At 34.6% G+C, this 23,847-nt stretch overlaps 5 protein-coding genes across 5 annotated transcripts; 1 reads left to right on the top strand and 4 right to left on the bottom strand.

Annotated features, from left to right (window-relative positions):
• Positions 1-3,798: 3,798 nt before the first annotated feature.
• On the top strand, positions 3,799-10,794 carry LOC111807235 (transcription factor PIF1). The gene is made up of 11 exons (XM_087129441.1): positions 3,799-3,964; positions 4,042-4,562; positions 5,142-5,311; positions 5,466-5,549; positions 7,888-8,181; positions 8,390-8,488; positions 8,605-8,670; positions 8,761-8,826; positions 9,890-10,315; positions 10,406-10,484; positions 10,616-10,794. The coding sequence occupies exons 1-11, from the start codon at positions 3,858-3,860 to the stop codon at positions 10,618-10,620; spliced, it is 1,917 nt and encodes a 638-aa protein (XP_086985567.1). The 5' UTR covers positions 3,799-3,857; the 3' UTR covers positions 10,621-10,794.
• A 1,553-nt stretch (positions 10,795-12,347) lies between these two features.
• Positions 12,348-12,653, bottom strand: LOC147790040 (S-protein homolog 1-like). Its single transcript, XM_087129442.1, has one exon. The coding sequence runs from the start codon at positions 12,651-12,653 to the stop codon at positions 12,348-12,350; it is 306 nt and encodes a 101-aa protein (XP_086985568.1).
• Positions 12,654-13,229: 576 nt separating this feature from the next.
• On the bottom strand, positions 13,230-13,670 carry LOC111807776 (S-protein homolog 74-like). Its single transcript, XM_023693643.2, has one exon. It carries the CDS (start codon positions 13,668-13,670, stop codon positions 13,230-13,232), a length of 441 nt encoding a protein of 146 aa, XP_023549411.2.
• Positions 13,671-15,538: 1,868 nt separating this feature from the next.
• On the bottom strand, positions 15,539-15,997 carry LOC147790041 (S-protein homolog 1-like). The gene has a single exon (XM_087129443.1). The coding sequence runs from the start codon at positions 15,995-15,997 to the stop codon at positions 15,539-15,541; it is 459 nt and encodes a 152-aa protein (XP_086985569.1).
• Positions 15,998-22,173: 6,176 nt separating this feature from the next.
• On the bottom strand, positions 22,174-22,629 carry LOC111807239 (S-protein homolog 5-like). The gene has a single exon (XM_023692877.2). It carries the CDS (start codon positions 22,627-22,629, stop codon positions 22,174-22,176), a length of 456 nt encoding a protein of 151 aa, XP_023548645.2.
• Between the last annotated feature and the right edge of the window lie 1,218 nt (positions 22,630-23,847).

The raw sequence follows: 23,847 nt of genomic DNA on the forward strand, positions 1-23,847 counted from the left end.
ATGCAACGACCCGACTTTCTAAAACCCTAGATCGACTCACGTTTATTATTCATATACATGATGATGTCATTTGAAAGTAGAAGAACGAAAATATGCAACTCGTAATGAGTCAAAACAAACAATATTTACTAGTGGTGAGCTTGAGTTGTTACAAAAGTGACATAGAAATACAAATAAAAATACGATAATAGTCTTCCAATGCAACTAACGAGCACTTTGATCATGATCTATATGTCTGCATTCGCAACACAATATCACAAAATCGAGAGACTTATAAACTATTTAAAATTAGTCAACCGGTCTGTCTCCCATATTTTAGTGTTATTAGAAGTTCGTTGATTTATTAAAATCAATTATAGTTCGAACATCTATAATTAATTTTAAAAATATATTTTTATTTACTCAAAATAATTAAGTTGAGTCTAAAAAATGTCTCAATTCAATACACGAACACGAGACTATATAATATATTAAAATAAAATTGAAATATAATATTTAATTTTGAGAAAAAAGAGAGCGCAGAGTCTGAATTAAAAGTACAAAAGGGAGACAGTTTCTTTGCCCCAAAAAGTTTCTCAAAAAAAGCCAAATAGGCAACACGTAATCACGTACACGTGGATACCCAAATGCTGACTTGGCATTTCCTTCACTTGCCACCTATTTAATCCCACCCCTCTCTCCCCTTTGTCTGGGAACTCCAACTGCAGCACTATTTTTTTTAAATATTTAATTAATTTTTAAAAAAAAGTCGTACATGAAATATATTTATTTTAGTTATTTTATTACGTTAAATAATATATTTAATTTATTGAACATTCAATATTATCTATAAACTTTTAAAATTTGAGTTTATTAATTAGCTTTTTAGTATTTAATCTTAAATTAAATATTTCGAGTTGGAAAAAATAATTATAATATTTTTTTTTGAATCACTAAAAATAAAAAAAGATGACAAAGCAAGTTTCAAGTTTCGGTCCAATCAGGAGACGAAACGTGTGTTGACACGTGGTAAGCTTAATCTTTCCTCCAAATATGTATTCCCTCCGCCACTAGAATAGCAACACGTGTCACATGGCTTAATTTTATTTTTTATTTAAAAAAAAAAGGTGATCATAAGAGATGCTACAAACAAGAGGGACAAAACAATATGTAGAGAAGGGAAAAAATGTGAGAAACAACCAAATGTATCGACCCACCATCGACAATCATTCGACAACAATATCTTTCTCATATTACCTCGCTCACCAACCTCTCGTGACCTTATTTTTCTTAATAAAATAGAGACGTCACTATATGCATGACATGTCTATTATACGTGAATTTTTTTTTTTTTTATAAACGATGTCATGAATTTTAATGAAATAAAAAAAAATTCAAATTGGGTCGGATTGGGTTCTTGGATATATGATAGCATAAAACGTAACGTAGTATATGTTATTCAATTATAAAACACGACACGTACATGGGTCATGGAGTATACATCCATCGAAGCGAAGTTCCTCCTAAACCGAATGATTGAGGCTTTAGAATTCCAAATCAACATGAAAAGATGGATTGGACTTTGGAGGTCCACTTAAGAGTATGGTTAGGGAACACGATCCATAAAAGGCTTCATAGGCTCGAAGCCATAAGTTGGTTCTTATGGCTCGGGTAAATAATAACCATTAATTCTTTTAAATATTTTTTAATTATTATATCTTGAGAATCATTCTCATTCATACGTGGTCTCTTTCAACTATGAGAGCATAATATCATACTATTGTGGAGATCTGTATTCCTAACATGGTATCATAATCATTTGTGAGTCTCGAAGGTTTAGTCAAAAGTGACTAAGATGTCGCTTTGTTCGGCTCAAGAGAAAGGAGTCGAGGCTCCGTATATATATATATATATATATATATATATATTTGTAAATCATTAATTATTGTAATAAGTGCAATGGCATATTTGAAAATGATAGGGTATAAGCTTATCTATTTTGTCTACTTATACTCCTAATTTTGTGGCCACCAATTTCCAATGAAAAAATATTTATTTTTTAAAATAAAAAAAATTATCTCTTTAATTAAAAAAAATTAAAATTTATCTATTTTGGTCCACTCAAATTAGTGGGAGAAATAGTTGTCATTTCCCCTCATAATTGGCGCGTGTTTAATACGCTCCTAGAAATGACGTGGGATAAGGAGAGCCTTTTCTTTTCGCTTTTATTTTTAATTTGCTGACATGGAGGCATGTTTATTGGTTCTTAATTAATCCTTTTAGTGACGGTTTACCGTTAATTGTCCGTTTCCAATTAAACGCACCACGTGGCATTCTCAATCTTTAATTTTTTTTTTAATTAACACCTCTAATCTTCATAATTAGTGAATTTAAATACGCACAAATTCCTAAGTTTAGTCGGTCTAGGTTGAACCTACTAGCGAGTATAGCGACAAAGCGAGTTTCGATACGTAATTTCTAGTGACGAATGCTTCATCCTTACGACAAAACTAGTAATAATGTAAAGAGATCTTGAGCACAAGTCGTGTAGATAAGGCTCGAGATACGATAACAATTTTCAAAATCCTATTGATCCACAGAGAAGATAAATGTAAATAAATTTGACTTAGGCCAATTAAAATTTGAGATAAATCAATAAAAATCTATACGAACGCCAATGGTGTACGAACAAGCTTATTTTCCTATCTCTAATTAATGAGACGAAACCCTAGAAAATGACATTTTGTCTTTTATTTATGTAAGAACGACATACTGATGAAGAACTTCATATTAGACATGAAACTATTCACAACAATAAAGATGATGCATGTAACAGCTCAAACCCACCGCTAGTAGATATTGTCATTTCTTGAGTTTCCCCTCAAGGATTTTAAAACGTGTCTGTTAGGAAGAAATTTTCACACCCTTATAAATAATGCTCTGTTCCCATCTTCAACTGACATGGGATCTCACATTGCATGACTTGATATTTCAAGGCTATCATCAGGTGTGATTTCAACTTTCGATTTAATTTTCAAATTTCTCTCTCTTGAAGCGTCGGTGGGTAACAAAATTTTCCGATCGAGATCGAACTTTTACTCACTTTATTGAATTTATGTGTACTATTGACATTGTCTATGCAGAAAACAGGTAGGATTGTTGTTTATGAACTCACTCGTCATGTCAGAAACTCCAAATAGATAGAAGTTTGAATTGACGACTATCCATCCCAAGTCAACATTATGTTGGGACCTTAACTGTTTCATAGTTAGTTACAGTTTTTCTCGAATTTAAATATTAAAATTGTAAGATGTCTGGTTTAAATAATGAAAATAAAATGATTAAATAAAAAATTATTATTAAAAAAAAATATAAAAAATTAGGAGGGTAAAAAGGGAAAAAGGAAGGAAAAAAACATAAACATCGGGAAAGAGAGAGGGCATTGGATAGAGGTCGTCTTCCCTACCCTTTTTTATTCCCATTTTTACAAACGCTTTCCTTATCTCTGGCTTTCCGCCATTGTTGCTGCCGGAGGAGGACCAGCCGCCTTCCCCATTCTTCCTCAACCCTAATTCATCATAATCCATCTCCTCAAATACCTGTTAAGATAAGATTCCATTTCTATCCACAATTTTTCTAGAAGTTTCTTTTCATATACGCCATTGTTGTGCTCACTTCGAAGCTTACTGTTGAGGAGGAGTTTGGTTTTGGATATCATCTAATCTCTTATTTTCATGGTGTTCATCCATGGCGGATTGTTCTTTTCTTTTTTCTGTGAGTGGCTCTTTCTTCTTCTTCCTCCTCCTGTCTCGATTCGGTTTCTTCTCAGTCGATTGAAGGTTGAAGTTTCTGTGATTTTAGTTTTCACCAGGTAATTGATGGTTGGAAGATTGAGGATGAACCATTGCGTTCCTGATTTTGAAATGGCCGACGATTTCTCTCTTCCGACATTCTCTAATTTAACCAGGCCGAGAAAATCGTCTCTGTAAGCGTTGTTTGAAGATTTATTTGTTGATTTGTTTTTGATTTTGTTTTTATGGACTGAGAGTTTGAAATTCGTAGGCCGGATGATGACGTGGTGGAGCTGCTATGGCAGAACGGTCAAGTGGTGACACATAGCCAGAACCAGAGGTCGGTCCGTAAATCTCCGCCGTCCAAATTCGATGGTTCGATTCCGCAAGATCAGGCGGCGGTGAGAGAGATCCGGCCGTCGGCTCATTTGGAGGAACCTCATGAACTCTTTATGCAAGAAGATGAAATGGCCGCTTGGCTTAACTATCCTCTCGTTGAGGATCATAATTTCTGCTCCGACCTCCTCTTCCCTGCCATCTCTGTTCCTCTTTGCGCCAATCCTCAACCGGAGCTCCGACCGTCTACAACAGCGACGGTCACTCTTACACCGCGGCCACCGATTCCTCCTAGCCGGATTCCTGAAGCGCAGACTTCGATGCAGTTCTCGAGGAACAAAGCAACGGGCGAATCGGAGCCATTGAATTCGAAGGTCATGGTGCGGGAATCGACGATGGTTGATTCTTGTGACACGCCGTCTGTTGGAAAGAGGGATAGTGAAAGAGATAGGAATAGATGAGAATAGATAGAAGCTGCAGTGCTTTATTAATGTCTACTGACTTGATGCTTAGAGGGTTACACAATTCCCGTATTTATAGCTAATACAGTGGACCAGAAATAGTAAATCATAGAAATCTAGATAAACTCAAATCTAATAACAATCTCCTAAAATCTTGTTAGTTTGAATATTTGAATCATATCTAACTACTCTAAATCATATCTTGATTTTGAATACTTTGAATCATATCTCAACACTCCCCCATGATTCAAAGTTGCAGATGTAAGTACAGAGCTTTTCTTCTGACAAGACCTTCGTAAGTATGTCTGCTTTAACCCGTACATTGTCTGTCTCAGCTTGTATACCTTTGTTTCTTTGTCTTCCTTTATGAATCCCTCTGGCGGTCTTACATAAACCTCTTCTTGTAAATCTCCATAAAACTTTTCGTTTGGTAGGTAAACCATATCCCATGTTTCATCTTTCTTAAAGGACTGCATCTCTACTGTCATGGCTTTCTTCCCGTCTTCAGTTGCTTCTTCATAATTCATAGGGTCTGAAACAGTAAGAGCAAATTGACATGATGCATATATGTCAGCTAAAGATTTATACTTCCTTGGAGGTGTCTCATCTGAAAGTTCTTCAAGAGAGGAATTGCTGTTAAGTGATTCTGAAGATGATGAATTTGACACACTTTGTGTTGCAGTGGATGCACTGGGAGATGCACTGGAGTTGACCCTTGTCTCTTCATTTGGGGAAACTTCAACTGTAATCTTTTGCTGCTCCTGTTCTTTACTCCAATCCCAACTCACGTTTTCATTAAATATTACATCCCTTCTAACTAAAAACTTTTCACTAACGGGGTTGTATAGTTTATATGCCTTTGATTGAGTACAATAGCCAATGAAAATGCATTTTTCAGATTTTTCATCAAGCTTTTGACGAGTTTGAGGATGTTTCAAAGCATAAGCAACACAACCAAAGATTCGTAAATGACTTACAGATGGTTTCCTTCCATGCCATGCTTCATAAGGAGTTCGATTCATAACCGCCTTTGTTGGTGAGATGTTTAATAGATAAACAGATGTTGCTACGGCTTCGGCCCAAAATTGGTTTGGAAGTCTCCTTGCTTGTAACATACTTCTTGCCATCTCCACAATAGTTCGATTTTTTCGTTCAGCGATTCCATTCTGTTCTGGAGTGTAGGGAGCTGTTAATTCCCTTTGGATGCCCTCTTCTTCACAAAAGAGATTGAAATCTTTAGATACGAACTCGCCACCTCTGTCTGTGCGAAGAACTTTAATGTGACAGCCACTTTGGTTCTCTACCATAGCTTTAAAAATCTGGAACTTCTGAAAAGTTTCTGACTTATGTTGTAGGAAGTAAACCCAGCTCATGCGACTATAGTCATCAACGAATAGTAAAAAGTATATACTTCCACCCAAGGACTTCGTTTGCATTGGCCCACATAAATCAGCATGAATTAGTTCTAGATAATGTGAAGCTCTTTTAGCTTTTCCAACAGGAAAGAACTTCCTAGTCTGCTTGCCATAAATGCATCCTTCACATAAATTAGTTGAGTCAATTCTTGGTAATCCGAAAACCATACCTTTATCCCTGAGTATTTTCAGGCCGTTCATATGAAGATGTCCATATCTGAGATGCCATAATGTTGAATCATCTTTCATGCTAGCAGTAAGAGCAAAATCCTCCATGTTAGAAACATCAAGTGGAAACATCTTATTTGAAGTCATGGCAATTTCAACTTTATGGCCTGATTTCTTATCTGTGATGACACATGTGTTATCATCAAATAGAACTGAGTGTCCTCTGGTCATCAATTGTCCAACACTCAATAAATTGTACCCTAAATCAGGTACAAATTGAACATTATCTAATTGTTTTATCTTACCGTGACTGGTTTCGACTTTCACTGTACCTTTTCCTTCAACTTGCATCTCTTTTGTATTTCCAAGTTGCACCTTAATCTTTTGCGTCTCATCAAGCTCTTTGAATAAGGATTTGGTGCCTGTCATATGGTTCGAGCATCCGCTATCAACAAACCATAAGTTACCTTTTTCTGGATTAGTATCCATGCACGCCACAAACAACTTTTCTTCTTCTTCTTCATTCTCTGCTGCAAAATTCATTCGTTGATTTTTATACCAACAATCAGATTTTGTGTGACCATACCTTCTACAATGGTAACATTGTATGACATTCCTTTGTTCATTAAATTGTCTCTGTCCATCACTTCTCCACCTGTTATCACGACCACCATGGAAGTTGCGAAATCCTCCTCTTCCACGACTTCTACCTGCTAAATGAATATTTTCTCTTTCGTTATTGGTTGTCTCCTTCACTTGTAGTGCCTTTTCTTCGTTTCTTTCTGATGCTCTATTGATTCTTGCCTCATGAGCCTGAAGCGAGCCCATCAGTTCATCAACGGAGAGTATGGATAGATCCTTAGCTTCTTCTATGGCGGCCACCACATGGTCAAACTTTGGAGTCAAGCTTCTCAACACCTTTGCAACAATTGTTTCGTTTGAAATTTTCTCTCCATAGGTACGCATCTGACTGACTATTGCCATTGATCTTGACAAAAAATCAGCAATTGATTCGCCATTCGTCATGAGTAGAGTTTCAAAATCACGTCTTAGAGATTGCAATTTCACTGTCATGACCTTTGAGTCTCCTAGAAACTCCTTCTGTAGAATTGACCATGCCTGCTTTGATGTGGTTGCTGCTGCAATTCGTGAAAAAATAGTCTCATGAACTGCTTGCTGAATAATGAATAGAGCCTTGGCATCGTTTTTCTTGGTTTCTCTTAGTCTCTCCTTTTCTTCTATTGTGGGTTCTAATACATCAGCAAACCCGTGCTCCACCAAGTCCCATAGCTCCTGCGATCTGAGCAAGGTCTTCATCTTGATGCTCCACCACTCGTATTTCTCACCATTAAATATTGGTAACAACGGTGCAGAGGAAGAAAAACCAGCTACTGCCATTTTTGTTTTGTGAAAGAAAATAATCACTCGCCCTCGTGTCGAACGAACCTGGCTCTGATACCAAAATTGTTGGAAAGAGGGATAGTGAAAGAGATAGGAATAGATGAGAATAGATAGAAGCTGCAGTGCTTTATTAATGTCTACTGACTTGATGCTTAGAGGGTTACACAATTCCCGTATTTATAGCTAATACAGTGGACCAGAAATAGTAAATCATAGAAATCTAGATAAACTCAAATCTAATAACAATCTCCTAAAATCTTGTTAGTTTGAATATTTGAATCATATCTAACTACTCTAAATCATATCTTGATTTTGAATACTTTGAATCATATCTCAACACCGTCTGTGGGACCGGAGTCTAGGGCTTCGGAGATGGTGAGGAGGAAGCTTGTGGAGGTGGTGAGTTGTGGTGATGTGCGGTACGAGACCGCTCGCGGCAACGGTGGAATCGGAGGTTCGTCGGTCGGTGGCGATGGCATTGGGGAGAAAGAGATGACGACTTGTGAAATAACTGTCACTTCGTCTCCCGGCGACTCTAGCGCCAGCGCCGAGCCCCCTTGTCCGAAACTTGCTGCCGATGACCGGAAGCGAAAGGGAAGAGCTCTCGATGACACGGAGTGCCAAAGCGATGTAAACAAAACTCTAATCCTTTTCAAAGACTGTTACACTTCATCAGTTTTTTAACGAAAAATCACTATGATCATATGAAACAGAATTGCATCAAATCAAACTGTTTGAAATGCGTAGTTGAACAGTGGCCATTGAAAGCTCCACACATAATTGCTGAATGTATTGTTTTGCAGTTCTTGGGTGATTTGCTAATGTTATTTTTCATTAGGATGTTGACTGCGAATCTGCTGATCTGAAGAAGCAAATGCAGGGGTCGACATCGACCAAGCGATCTCGTGCAGCTGAGGTTCACAACCTCTCGGAGAGGGTGCGCGATTGAGTTTATTAGTACTATTGTATGCTTGTGATCAAGCAAATGTTTCCTTTTTGGTAGTGTTGTTTTCCTCTTGGATGTGAAGTGAAATATTGCAATTCTACTTGCAGAGACGTCGGGATCGGATAAACGAGAAGATGAAGGCGTTACAGGAGCTCATACCTCGATGCAACAAGGTTGGTTGCTTAGCTTCGTTGTGGTTTTCAGTTGAATGTTTCTTTCTTTCCAATGTGCAAACTTAAGTTGAGTTCCCTATTGATTTTCAGACTGATAAGGCTTCGATGTTGGATGAAGCGATTGAGTACTTGAAGACTCTTCAGTTGCAAGTGCAGGTACATGGTTTGAGTTCTTCCTTAGGGATGCAAGTATAAGCTTAACTTTGGTATAAGGAAATGTATGAATCAGAAATGTCTCCTATTTAGATCAATAAAACTGTAATGGCCCCATTGTCCTCTTTGGACTTCCCCTCAAGGTGGTTTTTAAAACGCGTTTTCTAGGGAGAGGTTTCTACACCCTTGTAAAGAATGTTTAATATTTAGTTCTCCTCCTCCAGTTGATGTGCAATCCACAAAGTCCTAGTGCCCTTGTAAAGAATGCTTAGTTCTCCTCCCCAGTCGATCTCACAATCCACTTCCCTTCGGGGCCTAGCGTCCCCGTGCCCTTATGAAAAATGTTTCATTATCCTCTCTAGCCGATGTGGGATCTCACAATTCACCTCCCTTCGGGGCCCATCGTCCCAGTGCCCTTATAAAGAATGCTTCGTTCTCCTTCCCATCCGATGTGGGATCTTACAATCCACTTCCCTTCGGGGCCCAGCATCCCAGTGCCCTTACGAAAAATGTTTCGTTATCCTCCCTAGCCCTTATAAAGAATGTTTCGTTCTTCTCCTCAGCCAATGTGGGATCTCACAATCCACCCCCCTTCGGGGCCCAACATTCTTGCTGGCACACCGCCTTGTGTCCACCCCCTTTCGGGGTTCAGTCTCCTCACTGGCACATCGCTCGGTGTTTGACTTTGATACCATTTGTAATGGCCCAAGCCCACTGCTAGGAGATATTGTCCTCTTTGTACTTTTCCTTTCGGGTTTTCCCTCAAAGTTTTTAAAACGCGTCTGACAGGGAGAAGTTTCTACACTCTTATAAGAATGCTTCGTTTCCCACTCCAACGAATGTGGGATCTCACAAAGGGATGATAGAGCGAATAGGAAATAAAACATATTCGCAGCGATTCTGCCTGCTGCATTTCAACGTCTCAGATTGGTAGATGTTCATTGTGACTTCTCTGCATATACATATACAACAAGCATATTAGTAAACATTATTGTCAATGTCTAGCACTTAAACATTATAAGCTGATGCATCTTGATAACTTTAGCAATGACTGTTTATAACCCAGATGATGTCGATGGGATGCGGAATGATGCCGATGATGTTCCCGGGCGTTCAGCAATACTTGCCACAGCCAATGGGGATGGGAATGGGGATGGGGATGGGGATGGGAATGGAAATGGGCATGAATAGACCAATGATGCAATTTCATAATCTCCTTGCTGGTTCAAACTTGCCAATGCAAGCTGGAGCGGCCGCAGCAGCAGCAGCAGCTCATATGGGCCCGAGATTCCCTCTCCCTCCCTTTGCAACGTCTCCTGTTCCCGACAGCGATCCATCTCGAGCTCAAGCGACGAATAATCAACTCAATCCAATGGCTAACTCAGTTGGAACACAAAATGCAACCCCACCTTCAGTTTCGGGTTTTCCCGATTCATATCAGCAGTTTCTTAGCTCGAACCAGATGCCGTTCCATATGACACAGCCTCTGCAGGTACTTTTTTGCATGTTACCTTCATTCTGTATTGAAATTCAGCGTGTTAGATTATCAACCTTGCAAATTGGAACCTTAAACCTTTTACAGAATCATCAGCCAGTTCAGCCGAATACGATCCGGCCAGGTACGAGTCGGGTTCCTGAAAACCACGAAAATCATCAATCAGGTAAACTTCTTCATATATCTTTTCGGAGTTCAAAATACTCATTGGTTGTATGATTCTTTGTCCATAGATTAGTTGCACTTCGAAATAAGTTCGGTTGACATCGTTATTTACTCGTCTTTCACATATTGTAGGTTAATATTTTGAATGCATGGACTCAAGAAACACACTTTCTGGGCAAGTTTTGGTGCATGTTAGAGCGTCGAAAGCTTTGAACATGCCCGTCCGCTGCTTGCTAATACGATATATATTCGCAAATAACATGTAACAACCAACCACGTCCCTGTAAATAAAAATCTATACCCCTTTTGCATTTTGGATCTTGTTTTGATCATTCATGGCACCCTAGTCCTTTTCCTGACTTGTGATTCTGTTAGATTGTGATAGAAAGAAAGTAGAGAATTTCTTTTTACACGAAACTATTGTGTTGCATTTGGTTGGGGTCGGGTCCAGGATGCTGATAGATCCAACTTGACGTGGTTGTTGTCGTCGTCGTCGTCGTCGTCGTTTGAAGTATTCCAAACTCGAGAGGCATTTCCATGTTTCTTCCTGGACCATGGTTCCCACTGCATGATATTCAAGATTCTTTTCCTCCATCATAGTAGAACTTGTTTCATAGCCATTTCCACTTGCATTTGGAATATGAACTCTGAACTTGTTTCACACTGAATTTTTCAATGTTGTCTGAAAGTGGAAGATGAGCAAATTCACTGTAAAGATTAGGTCTTCTGTAGGAGATGAAAGTGTGAACTAGGGTCATTTTTGGTATATTTACATTTTTTGTTCTTTGGGAATAGTTTTTGGTATGGAACCATTGAAGGTGACATTTTTCAGATGCAATAAAAATTCTTAACTTTATTTATTTATTTATTATTATTCCAATGGTATTATTTTCAACGTTTCAAATGATTTGGTTAATCCTCCCTGTTTAGTTGAACTATGTTCAAATTAGTGTGATTAATCTTCATTTAGTTGAATTATGCTCAAATTGGTGTGATTAATCTCTCTGTTTAGTTCTAAACTATGTTCAAATTAGTGTGATTAATCTTCATTTAGTTGAATTATGCTCAAATTGGTGTGATTAATCTCTCTGTTTAGTTCAACTATGCTCAAATTGGTGTCTTTAGTATGGTTGTTAAAGGTAATTATTTTTCACTTTTTGTGGGAAATGTAGGAATAGTTAGAAATTATATACTTGAAAAAAAATAAGAATAAAGAGGAATAAAGTGAACGAACTATTCTTTTTGGTTTATTACTAATTTGCCCTTACGTGTAGAATAGTTTTTCTTGTTGGTCCCCCATTTCCTATGTGTTATGGGGCATATGTATAAGATTAAAATTTAAAAGGGATGGGTTAGCAAAACGTCTAGCCCATTCTTCGATAGAAGTTTTTACGGGATCTCTATCTATCAAAATTTTGACTTCTGTTCTTGTTCATGTTCAATATTCATGTTCAAGAAAGTACACGTAAAATACCAAAGGGCATTATTCATGTTCAAGAAAGTTTCAACAATACAATTGTAACTGGATGTACGGGGTCAAGTTATTTCTTGGTCCTCCGCGGGTACTCGTGGATTCCAAGGTCTAAGAAGAGGGACACCATTTACGGCTCAAACAACAATATAAAAAAAAAGCTAATCGAGTCGTAGCTAATGAATTTAGTGTATTTATTAGGTCAACTTTCTAGACTTGTATCATACTTAACCGATCTAAAAATTTTATTCCAATTCTTATCAAAACTCGTGTTTTCTTACTTTAATCTCTATTATTTAAAACACGAGCAACCAAATTGAAACATTTCCGACGAATAAACACCAAATAATAATTAAAAAAAAAACAAAAAATGGATTAAAACTAATATTCAATTCAAGCTTCCCATGTGTAACTAAGTTCATCAATCCCCTTGGCAAAGTTCTTAATGTAAATGCCATCATCTTTGGCGATCCAAACGCAGTTCTTCCACCCACATTTCTCAAACAACCGGGCATCATGCCAAAACACCTTAAAAGCTGCCTCAACGCCGCCGCCGCCACCTCCGCCGCCTTTCTGAAGGCGGCACCAGAAGAGTGTGGTGTGGAAGAAATTGGCCTCAAAACTCCACGAGAAATCGGCGGTCGGAGGGAGTGTGTGGAGGCCGAGATCATCGTCCTGTGATTGGCAATGAACTGACATCGCTACCGCCCCGTTTAAGCCATTGGTGACGGTCACGTGCCAACGGATAAAGGCAGGGAAGACACTTCCTTTGGTCTCCGAACACAGAGATGGAGTCAAGGATTGTGAGAAAAGAAGAAGAAGAAGAAATGAAGGAATAATTTTGAATTTGGCCATTTCTTTTTCTTTTAGTTCTTTTGGGTAATTGGGTTTTTAATTTTTATAGTGATAAATCTACGGACTTTATGCATGATTCGTCATTGAATATTCGAGTCCCGACAATAATTAATTTTTTTTAATTTTAATTTATGAGATTTTATTGAGGATCTTTGAGATCGAATTTCAAGATGATGGTTACATTCAAATGATTAAAGAATTTCAGAAACTCGAAAAAAAAAAAATTAAAAGTCAAAATCTAACCTTAGAAGGGTATTTTGGTCATTTTAACGCCTTACGTAAGTTTTCATTTTTCTTATTAAATAGTTATCAAATATGTGATACAAAAAAAACGAACCATCAACAAGCGTTCAAATTATTCACTTTATTTTGCTGTATTTTATTTGTTGTTTGTGAATAATTCAAGAACAAAGTGAATGACTAAAAGATCCATTTGTGAATCAACTCGTCATTATTAGCAGGAAAATTAAACAGGTAAATTCCATCATCTTTAGCTATCCATAAACAAGTTCCTTGAGTTCCATTTCTGCACCTCTCACGGAGCCATGTATTTTTCGACTCAGGCCAAAAGGTTTCAAAAGCGACATACGCATCTGGCCTCTCTAATCTGCACCAAAAAAGGGTTGTTCCCCAAAAGTTTACCTTAAAGTTCCATTGGAATTCATCTCCACGATTAGGCAAATGGTGAATCCCCAAATCATCGTCTTTGGACTGGCAATGCACTGTCAACGGAAGAGTGCTTAGACCATTAGCAACATGAACGTGATACCTTGAAGGTTTCGGTTGATATATAATTCCCGGAACCTGAGCCCCAACAAAAGCCACCATGCCCAACAACAAAACAACCACGTTCTTAATCATTTTCTTTAACTTTTTTTTTTTTTTTTTTGTTCATCTATGTATTGATATTATGTGAATATAAATATACATCACAAACATAAATTAAGGAAATGCATGTAACGTTTTAAGAAAATGAATTAGCTATCTAATTTTGCATTATGAAAATTTCATGATATTAATTAGATACAAATTTATTATTTGATTTATAGTAATGTTCAAAACTTACCTAAGTTACGAATTTTTATCAATATTTAAATAGAAAATACAGACAACGGTTAAATATATGGTAAAAAGGTTTGCATGATATACCATGATATGTTCTTATCCATTTTGAATTTTTTTTTTGGGTTGATTTTGAATCAACCGAAGTACAGTTCGGAGAAATGAAACGTAAGATATTATATGTTTTAGCCTAGATATTATATGTTTTAGCCTGTTATGTATCTCATGATTTTAAAACGTGAACCAAATACCTCTACTATTCCAATGAGTCGTTTATTGAATCATTGCCATTGATGTTTGAGCCCGAAGAGAAGGAAGATATCTTCGTAATGGGTTTTTTATATAAAGAATCAAACCTATTTAAATGTTCATGCTATTCTACATTTCCTTGAAAAGGGTGCTCAACCTACCTGTTCATGATATTTTAAAGCAAGTTTTTACAAAACTTCACCTTAGTTGTGAAATATATATGTATGTCAAAAAAAAAAAAAAAAAAAAAAAACGAACAATAGACTAGGGTTACCCAACTTATTTTCTTTATTCAACTTCAAATGTTGTGTACTTTTTCATGTGTTCATGAATAGCTCAAGAACAAAATGAATTAATAATAAAGATACATTTTCATGTGTTCATGAATAACTCAAGAACAAAATGAATTAATAATAAAGAATCAGTTCTTTATCTCGTAATGATCGATCCAAGTATGAAACTTTCTATTAGCTGCATTGTTTCTCAAGTAAATTCCATCATCTTTAGCCTTCCAGATTCAAGTTCCTACATTTCCATCCATGAGCTATTCTTCTCAGGCGATATATGCATTCGGCTTATCCATTATGCACCAAAATAGAGTTGTTTTCCAATAATTAAGCCTCTGCCTTATGTAAATGATGAATTCCTAAATAATCGTTGAAGTGCACCATCATATCGGGGATTCTTAGATCGTTAATCAAATGAATGTAATACTTGGAAATTAATGGTTGTATATTGATCTTCTCAGACTCAACCTTGGGTTGAGCCACGACCAAACCTACTGTCACAAGCAACAATGCAGCCACACTTCTTATCATTTTCGAACTAAATTTTTGTTGATCTATCTATTAATGTTGGAGCTGAGATAAATATATAGAAAAAAAAAATTAAAGAAATGAGTTTTAAGAAAATAAATTATGAAACTAATTTTGGGGTATGGAAGATAATTTCATGGTAATAATTTTCATCCCAATAATAAGTTCAATTTATTTTTTCAATATCAATATTTCAACATCCTAATTTTCTAGTTTTAATTTTAAAACGATATTAATTTTTTAAATATCAATATTTCAATATCCTAATTTTCTAGTTTTAATTTAAAAACGGTATTACAATATAAGTACAAGTCCGTTTTGTCGGGTTACATATCTTTATCTTATGATTTTAAAACGTGAACCAGATTTCAACAATTTTTTTTTTTTTTTTTTTTTTTTACTGTATCTACAAATGAATTAAAATGTGGAAAATTTTGTTATTAATTTTAAGTTTTAGAGAGAAAAAAAAAAAAAAAAAAAAAACGAACCATCAACAAGGGTTACCCAACTTTCTTTTTATTCACCTTCAACCTTGGTATACATTTTCATTTGCTGATGAGTATGAATAACTCAAGAACAAAATAAATTAATAAAGGTTGTTTATCACATATTGATCCAAGTATGAACCAATTCATCCGTATTAGCTGAATTGTGTCTCAAGTAAATTCCATCATCTTTAAACTTCCATGTACAAGTTCCTACATCTCCATCTTGGCATCTATTACGAAGCCATCTGTGGTGTATTTCTGTCCAAAAGCATTCGAAAGAGATGTATGCATTCTCCTTTTCCACTCTGCACCAAAAGAGGGTTGATTGCCAAACATTAATCTTAAAACTAAAATGGTAATCATCTCCCCGATGAGGCAAATTATGAACTCCCAAATCATCATCCTTCGACTTGCAGTGCACCGTTATACCAAGGACTTGTAGATCGTTAACCAAATGAATGTTATAACTGGAAATTCGCGGAGGCTCTACATTGATCTTCTCAGACTCAACTTCAAGCTGAGCCCCGACCAAACCTATCATCACGAGAAACAATGCAGCCACATTCCTTATCATTTCTGGACCAAATTTTTGTTGGGTCTGTCTATTAACGTTGGACATGAGGTAAATATATAGACAAAAAAAATTAAAGAAAATTAATTATCTAACTAATTTTGCTCATAGGTTCATGGTAATACTCCATTAATTCCGCGCCTAAGATAGAAAAAGATGGTTATTTGAAGATTAAAAATAGGTTATCCGACCAAAATTAATATCTTCCTAATCTTGTGTTAGATAGTTTCATCATAATAATACTTTGAGATTTATTAACTTTTCAATATCAATATTTTAAAATAAAAAATAGAAAAAAAAAAAAAGAAAATATAGAATCTCATATATAATATTTTGTTATGATTTGTATATATGAATAATACTAGACAAGCTTCTTGAAAGATGATTTTTTACCAAGTATTCTTCAAGTGGCTTCGGGTGGTATTCAGGTTTGGCATATGCCTGCTCTAATCGAGATTTGGAGATGATTCTGAACTATAATTCGGCGGAAGAACTTTGGGGCACCCTTGGTGTAATGCACAAGGTTCCGTATCTAACCGAGTAGCTCTAGAACATGTGTGCAAGCTCGTAACGAGTGACGTGAGTTAACAACAACTTTCATTAATTTTCAAAACATACCTAAGTTAGCAACAAAAACATCAATATTTCGAAACAGAAAATAGAAAATACAGACAATCAGTTTGTATAATACAAAATTTTAGGCCATTTGGTGACACCACTATTTGTTCTCCATTTTGGCGTGTTACTTATTTCATGATTTTGAAACATAAACCAAATGCCTCTACTAGTGGATATTGTCGAAACCAAATGCCTCTACTAGTGTCGATTTTGACCCTTGACCTGTTATCGTTGTCAGTCTCACGATTTTAACGCCCACACACTTATAAGAAATGATTCATTAACCTTATTTACTTGTGTACAACATTAAACTTATTTACGTATGTTTGATGGATGTGGATTTAGCTAAAAGTGAGTACTCAAATTAAATTATATCACAAAATTTATACACCGAAAAAAAGTTATTATGATAATTATGTCGTGACACAATAAATCACCAGATCAGAGTTGTTTTCCAAAAATTAACCTTAAAGTTAAATTGGTAATCCCTGTAAATAATGAATTCCTAAATCATCGTCCCCCAACTTGCAGGGATGCTTAGATCGTTAATCAAATGAATGTAATACTTAGAAATTAGTAGTTGTATATTGATCTTCTCGGACTCAACCTCAAATTGAGCCCCAACCAAACCCACCCTCACGAGCAACAATGCAGCCACATTCCATGGTAGCACTCCTTTAAAAATAAGATCTAAAAAATTAATATCTTCCTAATTTAATTTTGTTCCTAATTTTATGTTAAATAGTTTCAAATTCATGGATATTTTTAATGGTTAATAGTTAATTCAACAACTAAATGAATTAATAAAACTTCTCTCTACGTGTGAACATTGAGCAACACATAGATCGATATTATTGTGAGTAGAAATTATGATCTTGATGAAGTAATGACGAAATATTGATCTTGATGAAGTAACAACTAATTAACTTTGTTATAATATAAGATTAAAGCTATAAATATTATAGGATAGTATTGAAAAAATGTTATTATAAGTGAAAGATAATAATACATTATTTTATCCAACAAAACTCTATTTTCTTTATTTAACTTCAAATACGTAATTATTTTTCGTGGTTGATAATGGATAATTCAACCAAATGAATTAATAAACTTGTCTATCAGGTAAAGATCCACTTGTGATTCTAGCCCATCTATTCCACGATAGATCCTTCTTTTCCATTTATGCTCATAGAGCCGAGCCATCTGTTCTTCTTCGACTTAGGCAAAAACCTATCAAAAGAGACACAGGCACCGAGCTTCTCCAGTTCCATTTGTATTCATCTCCTCCATTACTCAAATTCCCAAAACATCATCTTTGGACGGTCAATATTTTAACTATATTAATATGTTAAACTGTTATTTTTCTATCTTCTTTTTCGTTCAATGTCTTAATATTGCGAGATTGAACAATATCTAAGATGATAATTGATAACTTGGATAATAAAATAATATAGTTAAAATAAATGTTTAATTGGTAATATGAAAATCATTTTTTAAAAGAAAAGAAAAAACATAACAAGGATTTATTATTAAACTATTGACCTTTAATCCTTCCAAGTCTGATTGTATGAAATTTTTGTAATATATTTTAGTCAATAGGTTTTTTTAAATTTTAGTATAGGCCATTATTATTGAACAAACATTACATTTTTTTAATAAAAATTATATTCAAAATCGAAGAATATCCATTAAAAAAGATTATATTTATATAAGAAATGATTTTTTTTTTGAAATTCATCTCGAAAGAATAAATGAAAATGTTCGATTAAGATTAAAATAGGTGACAGAAACCTAGTTAGAAAACAAAACCGGTAAGAAACAACAAAGTTTAAACTAAAAATATTAAAAAATGTTCTTATCAATAAATTAAAATTTGGAAACTATTTTTGTTTTTAATTTTAAATTTTGAAGGAAATAAACTTGATGAGTTAAAAAAAAAAAAAAAAAAAGTGTTACCCCAACTTTCTCTTTATTCAACTTCAAGGTCCGGTGTACTTTTCATTTGTTCATGAATAACTCAAAAACAAAATGAATTATTAATAAAGGTTCTTTGTCTCGTAATGATCCAAGTATGAACCAATTCTTCAGTGTTAGCTGCATTGTTTCTCAAGTAAATTCCATCGTCTTTAACCTTCCAGATACAAGTTCCCACATTTCCATCTTCGCATCTATCACGAAGCCATCTGTGGCGCATTTCTGTCCAAAAGCATTCAAAAGAGACGTATGCATTCTGCTTTTCCACTCTGCACCAAAAGAGGGTTGATTCCCAAACATTAACCTTAAAACCAAAATGGTAATCATCTCCACGATGAGGCAAATAATGAACTCCCAAATCATCATCCCTCGACTTACAGTGCACCATTATACCAAGGACTTCCAAATCGTTAACCAAATGAATGGTATAATGGGTAATTTGAGGCTCTAACTTGATCTTCTCAGACTCAACCTCGAGCTGAGCCCCGACCAAACTTACCGTCATGAGCAACAATGCAGCCACATTCCTTATCATTTCCGGACCAATTTTTTGTTGGGGCTGTGTATTAATGTTGGACTTGAGGTAAATATATAGACAAAAAAAAAAAAAAAAAATAAAAAATAAATAAATAAAGAAAATTAATTATCTAACTAATTTTGCCGTATGCAACATAATACTCCATTAATTTACGTGCCTAAAATGGAAAAATATTGTTATTTAGAAGACTAAAAATAGATTACATATGGTAACAAAATCTAAAAAAATTAATGTGTTCCTAATTTTGTGCAACATAGTAGACATTTCACTTATTTTTTATTAATTAACAAATTTTAGATAAAATAAATTTAAAGCTTAGTTATCACGTACAAGTTCCTTCTACTAGTTTCTGCACCTTTCATGGAGCCATCTATTTTTCTTCAACTTAGGTCAAGCTATCAAAAGAGACATAGGCATCCGACTTCTCCCATCCCATCTGCACCAAAAGAGGGTTGTTCCCCAAATGTTTTCTTTAAAGTTCCATTTGTATTCATTTCCACGATTAGTCAAATTGTGAATTCCCAAATCATCATCTTTGGACTGACAATGCACAACCAACGCGAGGTTGCTTAGCCCGTTAACAACATGAACATTATACGTTATAGATACCGGTGGAGGTACTTGAGCCGTAGCAAAAACGAGAAATAAAGGAAATTGAATACAACTTACCTAAGTTACAACAAAAATATCAATATTTGGTTAACGAAAAAAAGAAAAAACATTCAACGGTGTTACCCAACTTATTCTTTATTCAACTTCAAAGGTTGGTGTACCTTTCATTTGTTCATGAATAATTCAAGAACAAAATGAATTAATAATAAAAGTTCTTTATCTCGTAAAGGTCCATTTATGAACCAATTCATCAGTATTAGCGGCATTGTTTCTCAAGTAAACTCCATCATCTTTAAACTTCCAGATACAAGTTCCTACATTCCCATCTCGGCATCTATCACGAAGCCATGTGCTCCTCTTCTCAGGCCAAAAGCATTGAAAAGAGACGTTTGCATCCGGTCTATCCACATCACACCAAAAGAGGGTTGTTCTCCAAAAGTTAACCCTAAAGTTAAATTGGTAATTATCTCCCCGATTAAGCAAATGATAAACTCCCAAATCATCGTCCTTCGACTGGCAGTGCACCATCATACCAAGGACGCTTAGATCGTTAACGAAATGAATGTAATACCTGGAAAGTGGCGGCTTTATATTGATCTTCTCAGACTCAACCTCGAGGTGAGCCCCGACCAAACTCACCGTCACCAGCAACAATGCAGCCACAATCCTTATCATTTTCTGAACCAAATTTTTGTTGGGTCTATCTATTAACGTTGGATCTGAGGTAAATATATAGACAAAAAAATAAAAAATAAAAAAAAAAAATTAAAGAGATGAATTTAAGTTTTAGGTTATGCAAGATAATTTCATGGTAATACTCCTTTAATTATTGTGTCAGAGATAGAAAAAGATCCTTATTTCAAAGATTAATTGGATTACATATGGTAAAAAGTCTAAAAAAAAATTAATATCTTCCTAATTTGTTTCATCGCAATAATAGGTTGAGATTCATTAACTTTTTCAACCAAGAAATTTAAAATCAATATTTCAAAATAAAAAATAGAAAATATAGAAAATTATTAATATATGAATCAGATTTTCGATATAAACAAATACATTATTATATAATTAAAAAACAAAAAAACAACACGATTAAGCAAATTGTGAGTCCCCAAATCATTGTCCTTCGACAATGCACAATTAACCCGACGTTGGTTAGCCCATTAACAACATGAACGTTATAAGTTGTAGGTACCAGTGGAGGTAACATAATTCTTGTAACAACTCGAGCTCAACCGAAAGTCACCATGATGAGCAACAAAATAACCACATTCCTAATCGTTTTCTTAAACATTTATTTATTTATTTATCAATCTATTAATATTATGTGAATATAAATATACATCACAAACGAGAAATTAAGGAAAGCATATGGAATGGTTTTAAGAAAATTAATGAGCTATCTAATTTTGCATTATTAAATTTAATTTAATAATAATATTGCATTAATTAGGTACAGATTTATTATTTGATTCCTGTTAACCTAGTAAAAATTTAATAATTCTAAATACCAAATAGAAATACGGTAAAAAAGAGTACTCAAATTAAATTATATCAAAATATAATTAACAATATTTAAAAAATTAAATAAATTTATTATAATGAAAAAGAAATAATATTAAAAGATTATTACATAATTATAACCATTATAAATTATTAAATTAAAATTATAGTTATATAATTATTTTAGCTATATTAATATATTATAGTTTCACAAAACTTTATAAAATATTTTCATTGTAACTTATATAAATTATAATTATAACATTCATTATAGCTATATAAAAGACGCTATAAAAATGTTTTCAATTTGGGGTAATACTCCATTAATTATGTGCGTATAATGGAAAAAGATAGTTATTTCGAAAATTAAAAATAGAATATCTAAAAAAAATTAATATCTTACGTGATAGTTTCATCATAATCAGCTTCTGGTGGTATTCAGGTTTGACATGTAGTTCGACGGAAGAACTTTGGAGCATCCTTGGAGTAATGCACCAGGTTCTGTAGCTAACCGAGTAGCTCCAAAAGCATGTGTACAAGCTTGTAATGAGTGACGTGAGTTACAACTCGTAACAGAAAATAAAAAATACAAACAATCAATTAGTATAATACAAAATATATTAAAAAAATATATCAAAAGTCAACCTATAAATGTGTCTACAAATGAACTAAAATTTGGCAATTTTTTGTTTTTGGAGGAAAAAAACTTAATTAATTATGAAATATATTTGTATGAAAAAAAAAAACGAACAATCACGAGGGTGACCCAACTTATTTTCTTTATTAAACTTTCAAATCATAGTTCATAAATAACTCAAGAACAAAATGGAACAATCACGAGGGTGACCCAACTTATTTTCTTTATTAAACTTTCAAATCATATGTTAATAAATAACTCAAGAACAAAATGAATTAATAATAAAGGTTCGATTTTTTATCTCGTAATGATCCATTTATGAATCAATTCGTCAGTATTAGCTGCATTGAATCTCAAGTAAATTCCATCATCTTTAATCCTCCAGATACAACTTCCTACATCTCCATCTTTGCATCTATCACGAAGCCATGAGCTCTTCCTCTCAGGCCAAAAGCATTCGAAAGAGATATATGCATTTGGCCTTTGCAATGTGCACCAAAACAGAGTTGTTTTCCAAAAATTAATCTTAAAGTGAAATTGGAAATCCTCTCCCTTATGTAAATGATGAAATCCTAAATCATCGTCGGCCGACTTGCAGTGCACCGTCATATCAGGGCTACTTAGATCGTTAATCAAATGAACATAATACTTGGAAATTAGCGGTCGTATATTGATCTTCTTAGACTCAACCTCAGGCTGAGCCCCGACCAAACCCACCATCACAAGCAACAATGCAGCCACATTCCTAATCATTTTTCGAACCAAATTTTTGTTGGGTCTATCTATTAACGTCCAATATGAGGTAAATATATAGACAATTTTTTTTTAAAGAACATAAATTATCTAACTAATTTTGGGTTATGCAAGATAATTTCATGGTAATACTCCTTTCATTATGTGCCTAAAATAGAAAAAAATTGTTATTTCTGAAGATTAAATATAGGTTAACATCTTCCTAATTTTGTGGAAGATACTTTCAACATATAATTTCAATTTATTTTTTCAATATCAATATTTCAATATACTAATTTTCTAGTTTTAATTTAAAAATGATATTACAATACAAATACGAGTCCTCCTGTTTTTAGAGAGAGTATTTCATGATTTTAACCAAATGCCTGGTTTAGAGAGAGGTTTTCATTTACAATTTGTAACAGCCCAAGTCCACCACTCGTTTTGCCCAAGTCCACCACTACTTGTTTTGATCAGTTGGCCGTTTTGCCCAAGTCCACCACTACTTGTTTTGATCAGTTGGCCGTTTTGCCCAAGTCCACCACTACTTGTTTTGATCAGTTGGCCGTTTTGCCCAAGTCCACCACTACTGGTTTTGACCAGTTGGCCGTTTTGACCCTATCGTTGTCAGTCTCAAAGTTTTAAAACGCGTTTACGAGGATCCAATTCGAAATTTTATCCGGGAAAGAATTGGAACACACTTATAAGAAATGATTCGGGAAAGAATTGGAACACACTTATAAGAAATGATTCATTCTCTCTCTAACTGATGTGGGATCTCAAGTATAGAAACTAAGATGAAAAATTTCTTATTTACCTTCATATAAGGACGGATTACCCAACTTATTCTTTTTATTCACCTTCATAGTTAGTATACATTTTCATTTGTTCATGAGCATAAATAACTCAAGAACAAAATAAATTAATAAAGGTGGTTGATCACATATTGATCCAAGTATGAACAAATTCATCCGTATTAGCTGCATTGTTTCTCAAGTAAATTCCACCATCTTTAAACTTCCAAGTACAAGTTCCTACATCTCCGTTTCGACATCTATCACGAAGCCATGTGCTATTCTTCTCGGGCCAGAAGCATTGGAAAAAGATATATGCATTCGGCTTATCCACTTTGCACCAATACACAGTTGGTTTCAAAAAAATTATAGTTAAAGTTAAATTGGTAATCATCTCCCAATTTAAGCAAACGATGAATTCCTAAATCATTGTCGATCGACTTGC

Source organism: Cucurbita pepo, chromosome 12, assembly GCF_057944985.1.
Source record: "Cucurbita pepo subsp. pepo isolate OVF chromosome 12, ASM5794498v1, whole genome shotgun sequence".
In the NCBI taxonomy this organism is placed as follows: Eukaryota; Viridiplantae; Streptophyta; class Magnoliopsida; order Cucurbitales; family Cucurbitaceae; genus Cucurbita; species Cucurbita pepo.

Bases quoted from the DNA above. Each gene is read 5' to 3' on its own strand.
- LOC111807239 (XM_023692877.2), bottom strand. From the start codon at position 22,629: ATGATTAGGAATGTGGCTGCATTGTTGCTTGTGATGGTGGGTTTGGTC.
- LOC111807235 (XM_087129441.1), top strand. From the start codon at position 3,858: ATGGTTGGAAGATTGAGGATGAACCATTGCGTTCCTGATTTTGAAATG. The intron at 4,563-5,141 runs GATGAGAATAGA...CATATATGTCAG, and splicing joins TAGTGAAAGAGATAGGAATA to CTAAAGATTTATACTTCCTT. The intron at 8,827-9,889 runs GTACATGGTTTG...TTTATAACCCAG, and splicing joins CTCTTCAGTTGCAAGTGCAG to ATGATGTCGATGGGATGCGG.
- LOC111807776 (XM_023693643.2), bottom strand. From the start codon at position 13,670: ATGATTAAGAACGTGGTTGTTTTGTTGTTGGGCATGGTGGCTTTTGTT.
- LOC147790040 (XM_087129442.1), bottom strand. From the start codon at position 12,653: ATGTCAGTTCATTGCCAATCACAGGACGATGATCTCGGCCTCCACACA.
- LOC147790041 (XM_087129443.1), bottom strand. From the start codon at position 15,997: ATGATAAGGAATGTGGCTGCATTGTTTCTCGTGATGATAGGTTTGGTC.